Source organism: Ischnura elegans, chromosome 5 (genome assembly GCF_921293095.1).
Source record: "Ischnura elegans chromosome 5, ioIscEleg1.1, whole genome shotgun sequence".
NCBI lineage: Eukaryota > Metazoa > Arthropoda > Insecta > Odonata > Coenagrionidae > Ischnura > Ischnura elegans.
The window spans coordinates 81,680,339-81,695,423 of record NC_060250.1 but is presented as its reverse complement, the minus strand read 5'-3'; the positions used below and the strand labels follow the sequence as shown (position 1 = coordinate 81,695,423).

At 35.3% G+C, this 15,085-nt stretch overlaps 1 protein-coding gene across 9 annotated transcripts in view; it reads left to right on the top strand.

Moving 5' to 3' along the window:
- The window catches only part of LOC124159116 (protein retinal degeneration B), a 274,532-nt gene that overhangs the window by 243,237 nt on the left and 16,210 nt on the right, over positions 1 to 15,085 (top strand). For 7 of the 9 annotated variants that reach the window (XM_046534682.1, XM_046534680.1, XM_046534673.1 and 4 more), the window contains 8 exons: positions 1,963 to 2,196; positions 3,669 to 3,831; positions 4,660 to 4,877; positions 8,224 to 8,343; positions 9,402 to 9,561; positions 11,028 to 11,140; positions 12,129 to 12,299; positions 14,478 to 14,657. In XM_046534682.1, the coding sequence (XP_046390638.1) occupies positions 1,963 to 2,196; positions 3,669 to 3,831; positions 4,660 to 4,877; positions 8,224 to 8,343; positions 9,402 to 9,561; positions 11,028 to 11,140; positions 12,129 to 12,299; positions 14,478 to 14,657 (1,359 nt within the window). The remainder of the gene's footprint in view (positions 1 to 1,962; positions 2,197 to 3,668; positions 3,832 to 4,659; positions 4,878 to 8,223; positions 8,344 to 9,401; positions 9,562 to 11,027; positions 11,141 to 12,128; positions 12,300 to 14,477; positions 14,658 to 15,085) is intronic. The other 2 variants (XM_046534679.1, XM_046534683.1) reach the window with 2 other exon arrangements.

Sequence of the window (15,085 nt, the reverse complement as noted above, 5' to 3'; positions counted from 1 at the left end):
TCTGGGGAAGCCTTATTTCCCAACCTGGAAAATTAATTTCATTTGACAATGACTGGAAAGTAATTCCATGCATGAATTTACTCTAGGAATTGCAGTAATTGCTGCATCAATGATCTAGCACAGCTTTACTCTGTGACAAAAGCTCTCAGTCTCATCATAATAGTTCTTCAGTGGTGTTATTTGCTTCAAAATGCATGCATTTACATCCATCTCAAATTCTTACGTGATAAGGACTAATTTAACAGCTGAAGAAAATAAAGCAGTCATTCATTCTTGAAGCTTACTACGTCATTATGTTCATTACCAATTTTCTTTTAACTGTTTTTCATTTTTGTCTTCATTGCACCATTATTTATTTGCACATGTGGTTCTGAAGAAGGCTGTCTAGCTAAAATATATTGCCATGAGCAAATTTCTTGTTCTCTCCTGTAGGAATTACTTATTAACTTGTCCTCTCTGGGTTTTGGTGTTGGATAATGTATGTTTTTGTTCAGTTTGATGTATGTATTTTGTTTGTATTAAATTGAAACTGGGGTTACAATGGCTGGTACAAATTACCATCTACAATATCAGCCCAATACTGCGTGGAGAAGATACAGATTTGGTGACTTTCAATGTATTCCATCCAATTATCAAGAAATTAGTCAGCCTGTTGCCTTGTCATTAATTTTTATATTTATTAGGTAAAGCTTGCCTTTCTCAGTAATGGAAGATATTTATATTCTGTTCTTTAATCATAATGCATGCATGATGCATTTCAATTCACCATTGAATTGAAACCCAATTTTTTTGTCCTCAAAAGGCTTGATTTATGTCTTTATAAAGGCATATTTTTTTAGTTAATCAGTGGATTGCTATGTTCCAAATAAAACCGATTCATTAACCATATTTTAATGAATATTATAATATTTTTTACCTGCTGAATATTTCCGTTAATAATAATTCCATTTTTATTTCGCGTCCATGCTTTTCTGAAATTAATGATAAATTTTAGTGAACTGAAATCCTAGGTATTTGATCACTTAGTTTTTTATTATAAATACGCTTTACTGAGAAAATAATTATAATTTGTATTCTACACTACTTCTTAAAGAAAATTTCCCAGTTAATTTTAAACTACATGAAATAAAAAGTCTTTTTATTGCATATACATGTTTATTGATCTGGTTACATTTGATCAGTAAAATATGAGAACATATCGCATTCCATCTGGAAGAAATTTTTGCTATTAAAACTACTGCTGAAATTTTGGTTACACGACAATCCACTATTGCATGTGTTCTCCTGACAAAACTAATCGAGATTACTTTTAGATGTGTCTTGTCTTCCAAAATATATGAGTGTGTAGTTTGTGATTGTTCATTGCAATATTTGTGTGTGTTTATTGAAATACTATTGTTGAAGTTAGTAATGTTTTGTGAAAATTGGCTGGGAAGTGTATCCACAATTAAAATTGTATAAAACTCCTTGTCTCAATAACTCTGGAACTTAATGGTCAAAATTGGCCAATTCCATTAATTTTTGTACCGTTTGACTCTGCAATGTCTATGCTGTGGATTTGAGTTGGTTGTTACTTATGGCATTAGGTAATAGATTTTAAAATGAAATGGATGATAATGGAATTGTGTTAAGGTCTTTGTTTTGAACTTCAGCAAATGTAATGAACTTCTATGAATGGCATTTGAGTCTATAGTATATCCTTTTCTTCTTCAAAAGAAGAATAAAATGGGTTTGGTTTTAACGGTGACCATTTTTTTCTTCATAGTTATTCCTTGTAGTGATAGTTTTGATTCCCAAATGAGTAGAATCACTTTTATTTAGCTTCTAATTTGCCTTTCTGGTTATTTGAACCTTTTTGAAATTCCATTGCACCTAATAGTTATTTTACTCTCTGATGCTGTAAATGTGGTTCCACTTTTTAGTATGTACTCTTAATTTTATTTGTCTTCCTTTGAAATGCAGACAGCATATTCAACCACTCATTCCTCCAGCGAATGGTTAGTGAGCGTGCTGCGAGGCCGGTGCAGGGAGTTGTGTTGGACACATCCTCTTCCTTGCCAGCGTCCCCAACCATGTCTCCTGCACATCATCACTACCACCATCATTCTGGCTCTGTTTTTCCTTCTTCAGATCAATCACAGACATCTTCCGGTACAACTGTCCTGCTTCTCATTCTTCATGCCGGCAGTGTTCTAGGTAAGCAATGCCTTTCATTTTTTCTTTCTTTAATAAATTCGTAATGTGTGGATTTACTTTTAGATTTGGAAATCGGCTCTTAGTTTGTTTTTGTGATTACTTGGATGCTCACTGGTGGAACATCACCGTGTGTTCTTGAAATACTTGAGGAAATTTTCAAAAACAAATGCAATACAGGCATCCCCCGAGTTACGTATGTCTCGACTTACGTAAATCCGTACTTACGTAAGCGATAACCGTATTTCAAATGATTACGTTAATTTTCGAATGCGAGCGCGAAGAAGTATATATTCGCTTGTACAACCTATGGTAGAAAAAATATCGAATAGTTATAGAGTTTTTTACGTGCTAAAAATAACAAAGTGACCCATTTTTGTCATTCCTCGAAGGAAATTTCATTAATTTCTGTAGAAAAATCGCTTATAAATCCCAAGTCAATAATCAACGTGAAAATTTGCAGTTCTAGCGATGGATGTGGTGGCATATGTGGTTGCGCTCATTCCTGTACGATACAACTTGTTATACAGCAATCTCTGAAGTGCCAACACAAAGGTTCGACTTACGTAAATTTCGACTTACGCATAGTCTGCTGGAACGCATCTCTTACGTAACTCGGGGGATGCCTGTAACATGAATTGATGAGAACATTGGTAACTGTGATGAAGATTGGTACCCACTGCAAAGAGTACCCTTGGGAAACATTAGAAAAAAGGGATGCATGAAGTATTGCAAAATTATTCATGCCTCCAGAAAGATAACAGTTCGTTGATATGTATCTCAACATATCTTGACATGTACAAATGACAAATGAATAAATTTATCTTGAAGATATTGTATATTTCGTATTTATTCAATGTGATGAAGTATGTCTTTCTCAATCTATGCAAAACAACACCTTAGCGATTTCATTCAAAATAATAGTATACACTCCTACAATACCAGAAAGTGTAATGATCTACATGTCACTCAAAAAAATTTTACCCATACCACCAAAGGACCCCGTGCAATGTGCACGAAACTATATAATAAGTTGCCTACCTATATAAAATGTGAAAATAGAATACTTGTATTTAAAAAAATTGTTTTTACTTATCTTCTTGAAAAATGCTTCTATAGCATTAATGAATATTTGAGTACATAGCATGTAAGGTTTCACAGTGTAAAATTTTATATTCGATGTGTATATTGTACTTTAAACTAATATTTGATATTTTGACGTGTCCTATATACCTGCCTAGTGTGTAACTAGTGTATTGTATCACTGTGGACAAATAAAAAAATTCTAATTCTAATTCTATGCTTTACTGAGAGCATTTGAGTCAATAATCAAGAAATTTAATGAAGTAAAGAGTAGAGTCAGCGAGATACATATCACATTTTCCAAAAAACCACTTCCACAGAAACTTCTCCACACTGTCTATTATTAGTCGTTTTTATTTTTTAAGTGATGGATGTTATTTTTTTTATGGCAGATGTAAATGTTGACCTCACTGCCAAGAAGTCTGATGTAACTACGTTTCGTGGAGCTTTTGAATCTGTGATGAGACAACATTATCCATCCATGGTTGGCCATATTAGCATAAAATTGGTCTCTTGTCCATCCATATGTACAGAAGGGTTGGGAGTTCTTTCAAGGTGAGTGTACTGGATTATTCATTGAATTTTTGTTATCTTTTGTGTTTAAGTGTCAGAATCCTACCACTGCAGCACAATAGCTTTCTGACAGTGCCTGATGCTACCAAACATGGAGTACATATATCTAATATATCTTAGCCTCACCTGGCTTAACAGAAAAGTTAGGACTGGTTTCCACCCAATGCAGCTGTGGTTCTGGTAATCCTAATCCTATTAGTCTCCTATTTTACTCTAACACCAGACGTAAAAAGTACAGTTACATACAGTTATTATGTAAAAGTTTTAATTAAATGATAAATGTTGTTTTTATTTTGTGGAAACCTAGTCTCATGAGAAAAAATTGAATCACTTGAAACATATTTTGCACACCTCTGTCAATGGATCTAGTGTAATATGAAGAATGTATTTTATTTTTGAAAGCTCCTGGTCATCATTCTTTAAGGTGGTCTCATGTTTTCATGGATGGAGATGAAAATTTGTTTTTTTTTTTGGTGATATTCATAAAAATAAGGTTTTTTGGATATTTGATAAATGCTTTGAATTTTTAGCATAGTTTTTATTCATTGTATTAGGACACTTGTTTTTACGATGAATCATGGATGAGCTGCTTTTGTTTAAAACAATTTTGTCAAGCGTACTGCCGGTCACTGTCTTATTTTCGTTGAATGGCAACCCTTACAAAAGATTGTATCTTGTGGGGTACCTAATTTCACTGTTTATATGTATTTAGGTGTAAATTTTGGGTGGTGAAATAAATATCTTTATTCTATTAATATTATTTTGCCTACAATTTTCTAATTTACTTCGTTGGTAAATTTTATATTTCAGTCTCAGTCCTTACAGCTTTGATGTATCCCCATCTTGCACAGACACTCCTCATGTAACTCATGATTCCATTCCAATTGGAGCCATCCCTATCTTTGCAACGTCAACTCCGGAATATCATGAGGCTGTTTCGCGTACCATAAATGCTGCTAATGCTGCCTACCAAGAATTCTTGAGATCTGAAGAGGGGCGTGGCTTTTCTGGTCAAATTTGCCTTATTGGTATGTTAACAACATGAAATATGTCTTTTTTTCTCTTAACCGTTTTAGTGCGGCGGGCCAATGCATTGGCTTTTGCCGCTCGGGCAAAAAGTGCGGCGGGGCAATGTATTGGCCCTTACGCAGTCCATTATATAATTTGCTATAACTCATTGCATTGCCATAACTTATTTCAGTAAACATAAAAATATTTTGTCAATATTAACCAGTTTAACCTCATCAATTAAAAACAACGCTTATGGATATGTAATAAAATAGCTCTGTATTGATTTTTTTCCCTAGTTGCTACATTTTATGAAAATACCCTCCGCATTTCTCGTCTGTACCCCAGGAGGAAGGATAGTGCTAAGAGGGTTAATGGAACTGACAGATGAATCATAAATGTATAAGATTCTTTAACTGGTGTAAATTTTTGATTTACACATTTTTTATTACCCTTGCACCAAACTGTGCCAGTTTGGAACAAATAGAATACATTCCTAAGTAAAAGGACATTTACTAGATAAAAATACACTATACTTATTTTATTTCTGTGAATAGGTATCTTACCAAAAGGAAATTTACTCTGTGGTAACATTGGAAAATTTAAAAAAATTGAAATTTAGGTTTTGTCGCTATTTTCAAATAATAGCAGACTCCCAATTATCCGGATGCGGTATATCCATGTTACAGATTATCCATGCATGATTTTCACTCTCGCTCAATATTTCCTGCGTTCATATAAAAAAACTGAAATTGGATGCAAAATCACTGGAAGTATTGCATTAATGCTGGGATACTCCGGGCTTATTATTTCCGTTAGAATCCCCTTCATAAAACGGATGTGATCGCACGCTAGCTGCATTCACGGGAGCACCGTGTTCCTGTTTTCTAAGCCTTGCAGTGAGTGACCGTGCTTTGTGATTATGGATACGTGTTCTGCAGCAGTTGCAACCCTAGCAACTGGTGTGAGATGCGACTATGTGGCATGGTGGCTAACAGTGTAGTTTCCTACATCGAGCAGTGGTTTTGAAGCATTCGTGCAAACCACTTTTCTGTATCCGTTATCACACAGCCACGGATGTGTGGTTTTCGAAACCAGGCCTTAGATGGAGCATTAATAATATGAGTACTAAATGAGTCGTCACTAAAAAGATCGCGAAATGGCAAAGAAAGCTCTTAACCCTTTCGAGACGGCGGAGTTTTCGTCTTAGCATTACTGCTGTACTGAGCCCCAAGAGACTCTTCTTTCTCGTGGTACGGAGCATTTTTGGAGGAAATTCATTTAGAAGGGTCTCGCGGAACCTTTTTCGACCCCTCTCCGATGGGACTCCGATTATCTCGGACTCCGATTGTAGTTGTGCTCCCTCCTTTCTGGGTTTACGACCATACCTGTGGCATTGTTTCGCGGTCAACTTATGTATTATTTATATGTATTTAGCATATGGATAATTGTTGCTTGTACATAAGTTGCAGACTTTGAATTGGATTCCTCATTTTTTTCTGTGCAGTGTAAAATTTTAAGTCAAGTTCTAAGGTCAATATTAACGCATTTAATACAGCAAAAATTTCTATGTTGATGTTTATACATAACTCGAGATATAAGTTAATATCTATCGTAGAATTTCGTTTAAAAATTGTAAATGCTGTTCGAAGGACAAAGAATACAATTCTTAGTTTATTTTTCTTGAGAAATGAACAATTATTTATCTCGCAAAATGACTGGATAAACAATTGTATGACCGCTGTTCCTTACCGCTAAGAGGGGTTATAAAAGACTAGGGGTCCAGGCACCTGCTCCTGGATTCCGAGGGTAAAGCCTAAATCCCACAGGGTTGGGTCCTGAAACAAAGACGTCGTACACCTGCGACCGTCATAAAAGGGGGACAGCTAGAAAACGTATATATACGGCTTTCGTTCTCCTGGCCAGGAAAATCTCACACGTAAATATACGGCCGTCGTCTCCGGGGTCAGGAAACGTCCACTCGTATATATACGTGTGTAGTAGGGAAAAGGTTAATGAGTCAGGGAAGCACTCTTAAATAACAGAATAATTGCATAAATACTAGCATCTCGTTTGTTTTGCATACCTTATGAACATTACAAGGCATTAAAGCAAAAGTTTGGGTTATCCATGTTTTCCGATTATTCGTCCTGTCTCTCCCTATCATTAGCCAGGATAATCGGGAGTGTGCTGTGCTATGCTACAAGCATTGTAGCAATCATTTTTATCTGCCTTTGCTGAAGATTTTTTAAATAAATGGTTATGTAGTTATAATTTTATGATTTATTTCATTGATTGCTGCCTGTTAGGATTCAACTCTGACATGGCTAGGTCAATGGTCTTTAAATGGACCGCATTCCAATAAGTGATGGTGGTATGATACTTTAATTGACTTTTGTGGAATTTTATGGGCACTAAGTTATTCAATATTGACATCAGTTACAGAGTCTCGTCTATGACACATCTCTGGTTCCTCAGATCTGATACCTCTTCCTTGCAATAGATTGCCTCTCCCTGAAATGAACTACATATTCCAAACCATTAAACACTCTTTACATATTTGCCATTCGCAATAGTATCAGGATCTGGAAACTTTGGGGTCATCCATGGTTCATGGAAACCAGCATTTAAGTTGGATGTTGCTACCACTTGCTGCTCATTAATGAAGCATGTGTAGTCACAACCCTGTCTGTAGTCTACTCTCACTGAAAATCGAATCTTGGGGAGAGAAAAGCAAAACTACACTTGTGATTCTGGGATCTATATGATGCTCATTTCAAGAGACTTCAGAGTGTTAAAGACTGTAAGAGCTTAACGTAATGGTGGAATTTTTTCTATAATATCCAGTCATAACTTTTTACAACTCCACCTTCAACCATTCATTACGTGAGGTGATTTTGGCGATTTTTGGACCCCCCCTACCTCCTTAGCGAGATATTATGAGATTTGGTTCGACCCCCTCCCCTGCTCTCTAATCTCATGTAAGATTGTTCAAAGTGCATATTTTCAGTGTAAATACTTTAATCTTTGCTTCATTGCATTGGATTGATAAAAAAATAATTTGTTTAATTATTTTTATTTAAGATTAGTTAAGACTAGTAAGTAACATTACATAGGTCGCAGTCCAGAATCACATATGTGAACAGTGTAAATATTTTACACTGTTTCTTGCAGAAAAAAAATTACCCAGACAGCACACTTTGTGTAATACATGTGTATTACACCAAGTGTGCTGTATGGGTACGCAATACTTGCCAAGACCCCCCCTCTTCTGCACGTGAGATTGGGTGAGAATTGGCTTGACTCCCTCCCCCCCAAAATGTGTCACTTGTAATTAATGGATGCCCCCTCACTCTCAAATTTCAGGTGACTCTGTGGGTGCCATTTTGGGGTACGATGCATTGTGCCGCACAGCCCAGTACCAGTCACGCCACGACAGTGAGAACAGCATACTTGATGGTGACAATCATGGTACCTCTAATTCAGGTGGCTTATGCATGATGCTTTTTATATTTCTTTCACCTATCCCTGTCCTATAAAGACCTCTTACCTTGCACTAATACTTATTTGAACCTGTTTTGACTTTTTATGAAATTATTCAAAGCAATATTCGTAGCTATTATTTATGCTTTTAAGTATTTAATGTTAAAGAAACCACATGTTCTGTTTTTCATGCTAACATTCTGTCTTACTTTACTCTTAGAGGATTCTCTAGTCTTATTTTTGCTGTATAGATATCGTATTTTCCTTTTGAATATTTCCATTTTGTAGGGATGGATAAAAATTGTTATTTCCTCCAAGTAAATGAGTCAAAGTTGATTCATTGTTGATGGCATCCTTTTCAATGATCAATCATTACCAAGTGTCGTAATTATGAAGCCACATTTTATTTTAATTTATTTCATGTTTTTATTATGTTTTATTACATCGTATTATATTACATTTTATTAATAAAATGCTCACTTTTGAATAAATGTTGTGCCCTAGCACCAGCCATTGCAGAAAGAGAGCACTCATTCTGCTAATTGATTCTGTAAATGTATTCTGATAACTCTTGGTCCAACTGCTTAAGCATGTGGTGGTACAGTCCCCTAATCCAGCCCCATTGGTATTTGGGATTTTGCTAGATTTTGGGTGCTGTGATGGTAACTAGTATAATTAGACTGCCTGTAATGTTTTTTTTACAAGGGAATTCAATGAGTGATTGCTAAATGAAATGAAATTTAAATAAAATAATAAAAATTGGCAAATAATTTATGATAAATAAGAAAGTATTTGTATTTAAATTTGTTAACATTCATATTCATTTTTTCTTGGTATTTTCAAACATTGACTTCATCGAATGCCTGAATAATTCAATTGATTAATCCTTGAAGTTTTCTTTTCCATTATGCATGTGAAAATTTGAATTTATTCTCTTCCACAATACTTAATAGATTAAGATAGAACAGTTATCTTAAATATGAAGCATATGAAGCAAAGTTCATGCACATTTGGAATAGGTACATGTTGGCTTGAATTGTAACAGAAACTTTCGTTTGCAGATGATGGTGGTCGTCTTCACTCTGCTGACTTTGGCCATTCAGATTTCCCCGGTGGTGATCCTCTTCCTACCCCTCCACCCTCAGCCAGTTCACATAGTCAGTACCATCACATTAGGCACCTATCTGCTCCTACCCCACGAAGAAGATCTTCATCCACAAGGTACTACATTTATGGAGATTACTGCTCGTAATGGTCAATGTATATTCATAAAAAAGCCTCATATTATTTTGACCTCAAAGTTTTATTGGGCCCAAACTACAAAATTTAATTTATACTACTTTTTTAATTGCCTTCAGGGACAAGTTTGGATACAAGTTTACATAGTTTGGTAATTTACGCATAATTTGTGTGTGCAAACTACTATTAACTTCCGATATCTGGGGTAATGATAGGGAAAGGCAGGATAATTTATTAGCAAACACAGATAATCCTGTCTCTTTTATTTCTTTAAAAAGTTCAAAATTAAGATTAATCAAACAATATTTTATTATTTATGCTCATAGTTTGTTATTTTAGATTGCTTTAAGGACTCTTTGAGAGAGAACTTCATTATTCTTAGATGGAATTTTGAGTATGAGAATAATGTATGTGTAAAATTTCTATGCAAATTTTGTTATGTGCTCAGTGTTTTCAATGGCCTAAGAGCAGAGAATTTGTCGGAAGCTCTCCTTTACTCACATGAATGAATGGAAATTCGTGGAATCGCTCAGGTGGGGGAGAGAAGAAGGCAAGATATAGGAGGGGCAAACCTCAGCTTGGGATTCGTATATGTACATTTAGTTATTTTGTCATTTTGAGTTGGGAAAGCGTCAATTAAGTTATTTATGGTGATGGGTGGATGTGGATGAAAATAGTAAATGTGATACTCTAAAGCCCTAGTTTTCAAGACCACACAATTGTGGCTACTAGATGGGACTGCTTGATCTCAGAACTGTACGCAGCATTTGTCTCTTGGACACTTTTGCATGACAGGACTGCATGGCACAACATCTGGGACAAGTGACAACTAAAGGTTAAAGGACAGTCTTCGCAACAGAGCAAAGAGAGATCAGATCCTCATGCAACACAAGCCAAAGCATGATTGAGTTCATGGAAAAATTTCCTCCCAAACTCATATTAGTTACCTCAAGGCCAATGGGCATTGCTAGGAATTTTGGCTGGGACATGGACCTCAGCCATGAGACCACCCCTCATTCGGAGATATATACCTCCTCTTAAATAGAGAGTGTTTACCCCCCAAAGTTTTTATACAACATTTTCAGAGCTGAAATTCAGCCTAATTTCTTATAATTTTTGTATAATACAGAAATTGTTGATTTTTCAATTTGTCCAATTTTTCTGGGGAAGCCGCAAGATTTCTGGGTGGGCCAGGCCCCCTTGCCAGGCCACTGCAGCCATACTTAAGGCTATGAAGTGAGACTTGTGTTCTGCCTTATGGATGCCCTTGGATTCCCTGCCGCTAGGTCATTTGAAAAAGGCGTTAGCCTAGTAATTCTATGGTTTCTCTAGTGACTGAAGTCTTATTTTTTATTTCTATTTCATATGTTATATCCCTAGAGCTTATTTCCATCCCTGCCCATATTTTTTTCTCTATCTGAAGCATTCTTTTATCCTGTCTTTTTCAGTGATACTCATCATTGTAAACTGGAGTTTGAAGTTAGCGATTTCTTCATGTTTGGAAGCCCTCTAGCATTGGTTCTTTCTTACCGAAAAATTTCTGCTGCTGAAGATAAGACTTGTAAGTTGGACAATTTTTGTGTTGTGATATGCATGAATTGTAAATCTAATTGTTTTATGGTGCTTATGAATGTCTTTGACAGGGATTGTTATTTCCCCTGTCAGCAGTTTGGAGAAATACTTATTCATTGGAATTTTAAAATTTAAGGCGACGCTAAAGTTACAGATGGCTCCAAAATAAATATTTGCATGTGAAAACATCTGAAATCATGCTCTCGGTACTGATTCTTACCAGTTATTGTTTTTCTAATATTTTATTGTTAAAGGATGCAAAGAATAAAACAGATATTAATAAAAGCTTTAATTAAATTTCAAATATGTAAATGTTGCATATTAGCTCTGAAATACAAAGAAACAATGTTGCATATCTGAGAAATAATTGTAAATTTTAAGAGTAGGAAATTCATACATGTATGCATTTACAATGATTAAAATTGAATCAGTTTGAATATTTCTTAGTGAAGGGGAAATTACAATTGCAAAGTCATATTTTTATGCAAGATTGAATTGCTTATTTTCCCTAGTAAAGGCAATATTGCAATTTCAGATGTGAGCATTCACAGGGTTTTGGAAATGAAGCCTGTAACTCCAAATTTAATATCAGACGCTCTGAATCAAAGTAATGATAATGGCTAAGTATCATGACAAAGTTGGCATACGAGTGTATGCCACATAATCTTCTAGTGCATTACGTGGCATAAATCCTTATTTTAGTTACTATGATTACATTAGTTCAAAAATGATGCAAAAATTTGTCTTGTAGAAAATCTATAATGCTTCAAAAAGTTATGTAAAGCTCATTTCATATCCTTCAGGGAGGCCTTTCTCCCTCCTTCTTTTTTTAATGTTGATGTGATTCTGCAGGAAGGGGTTATTTCTATGTACATAGTTGCAGTAATTATTTTATGCGCATGTGTGTATATCATCATAATATGGATTGATACCTAATTAATCTACATGTGCTGACATTTCTCTCTTCCTTTTTTTAGGTCCTGTTCCTCGGCCTCTAGCCAATCAAGTGTACAACCTTTTTCATCCTACTGACCCTGGATGTGCGAGAATAGAGCCCTTACTCTCTGCTCGGTTTTCGATGCTTCCACCTGTTAATATTGCTCGTTACCAGAAATATCCTCTTGGCAATGGACAGCCACATCATCTATGTGAGAATTAGCTCTAAGATTACCTATAGTGTATATTCAGATATAAATTGAAAATTTTCTAGACTTCTTCCTTTTATGAAGTAATGAAACGCAACTGAGATACATTATCAAACCTAATTAAAATGGAATTTGGGGGACCCACAGCTCAGCTTTTGCGTAACATTGTATTAGTTGTGCCTCTTCCTATCCTGAAAGTATGCCAGATATAATCCATAATTTAGGTGAAATTTAATTTTTAAATTTTGTGTGCATACAGGAACCTATTCTTGAAGACGTTCAATTTGTGCAGAAGTATTTTGTCAGCCTAATTGCCATTTACATTTTTGAAGGGGCCTATTTTCATTTACATATTTATTTTAGTCTAAGTCTTGCGACTCCCTAATGATGGATTAAAGTTATGAGCAAATACTGTTCACTGTGATTTAACCCTATGGTTACTATTAATATATACCAGATTTGCATAAGTAAATGTGTGATTTTTCTTATATTATATTTATTTGCTAATTTATTTTTACGTAAATTGATCGTAAAATTGGGAAATGTGTTCTGTCAAATCTCATTGCATTTTGATGTTCCTCCTATGATGGAGAAAACCTCTGTTTTTAGTCAACAAGGCTCTCAATGGAATAGTTCTGTATCAATAAGGTACCCAACTATGAATGTGCTATAGTTTTTTTAAGTATTCAACTCAGAAATAACATTTTATTAGTGAGTCTCATTTCCTTCATAAAAATTTATGGCGTTAAAAAGTTAGCATTGACAAATTTTTCCCGAGTTTTTGTGGAATGATTTTGACTGACTGTCTTTTATGATAGAGAAATTAAAAAGATGGTTTCCTAAAGTTCTTTTCATGATGAACACACTGGTTTTGAAATGATTCTGATACCTTTTAAAATAGCTTCGAAATTAAAATTGATGCAAACCACGTTTTGCATCAGAATTTGCCCAGCCTCCCTTCTAAAAATGACGGCCAAAAAAAAGTATGGTTTGTAAATTTTTAAATTGGTGTTTTGTGATTGTCTACTTGTAGGGAACCAATGTTAAAAAAATATCAGGATAGTTAAAAATGTTGAGCAGCAAATTTTATTCATATTGGGTGAATTGAAATGGAATGACCCCAATGTATTTTTATTTATGACTGCAGTAATGTCTGTAAAGCCCATGCCTGTTTTTGCAAGTCCATTCAAACTTCCATTTATAATATATGTTGTGGATTTGATGCATAATATTCTATGAACTAACCTTTTTGAAATTCAGTATATGGAGAGATTGACACTAATCTTTGCTTGCTTATATGTACTCCGAGATTGATAAATATCATTGGTTATTAACACTACGATAGCAGCATGATAAGAAGTTTTTCAAGAGTTGAAGCGATAGGAAATTTTTTATGGAGAAACTTACGAGGGTTATCAAATAGATGAACCTGTGTGAAGACTTTTTGACATTATAGGTGTTGAATATGACAAACTTCTTCTGTAGGTACTTCTTTGCAAGATTCTACAGTATTTTCTGCATGCCAATTCGGTTCAAGTCAATGCCATTGTTACAGTATTGAACCATGTGGATTTGTGCTTTGAAGTTTTTGTTATGGTGTCCGAGTGTAGTTTGACCTCTGGAATTACCAGGCCTATGTCTACCGTTGTCATCAGAATGAAGAATATGATGGGAATTGTGCTGAATCATGTACATGTTAGATACTCATGCGATCCCTGCTTTGTTAACTAACAAGACATATTTTATTCTTCCATTGCATCTTGATCTGTCTTAGATTGGTGCAAATATCTTTCTAAACAGACTAGGACTTGACACGTTAAATATCATTAAGTTGGTAATCATAAATCTGATAATATTTCTCTCTTTAAAATTAATATTCCATATGGAATATGTATTGGGTTTACTACCAATTAGTGAGCTCAGTCCATTGGTGAGGCCTTTAAAAACTGCCATAGGTTTTGCAAAAGCAGTGCCCCCCACTTAAATAAATTGAAAGGTCAGCTGAATATTCAGACTAGCAAGAGTTGACTAATGTTGTGACTTGGAGGTATGCATTATGTTTCTTTAGCTTGTCTGATCCAAGGAAAAAAACAAGGCTCTCCATGGGTTCTGTATCCCACTAAATTTTTCTCCAGTAATTGTTGTGAGCTCTCACCAAATTCATTTTGCTCTTGGTTGTAGTGGAGTTTGTCCAGGCAAACCCTCAGTTGTTTGTGGATTCAGTCAGTGGGGCAACAAAGGCAGGCACTCACGGAACCACGGCAGGGCCTGGGGTTCACTTGCGCCGAATGTCTGAAGTTAGCATACAGAGCACCATGTCGGGAGTCAATGATTCACTCCCCCTGCAAACGATTAATGCCTGTAAGTTGACTTTTAATCGATGTTCACGTTAATGGGTGTAATTGCATGCTCTAGTATTACTTGCTTTGAATGTCACCCAAGGACTCTCCTCCACATTAATACTGTAGAGTGCCAATTTTCCTATATCCGATTATCGACTGCAATCCATACTCTTTCTTTTATGTCCCTCCATTCTTTGCACCCGTTTATGTTTGTGTTCACTGTAGGGATGTGTGAGTAGTGCTTTTTGATCTCGAGTTGAAAACTACTCGTGAGTATCGAGTGGAGTCGAGTTTGGTCATTTCGGGATCTGGCAATATGATAATATACATGCCACAATATATTTTCATTTTCTAATCCCTTTGTGAATTTTCTTTTCTGAATGCGTAGCTTGATGTAAAAAGGAAAAGATTACGAGGAATGTTGATGGTAATTGCGTCGGTATGAGG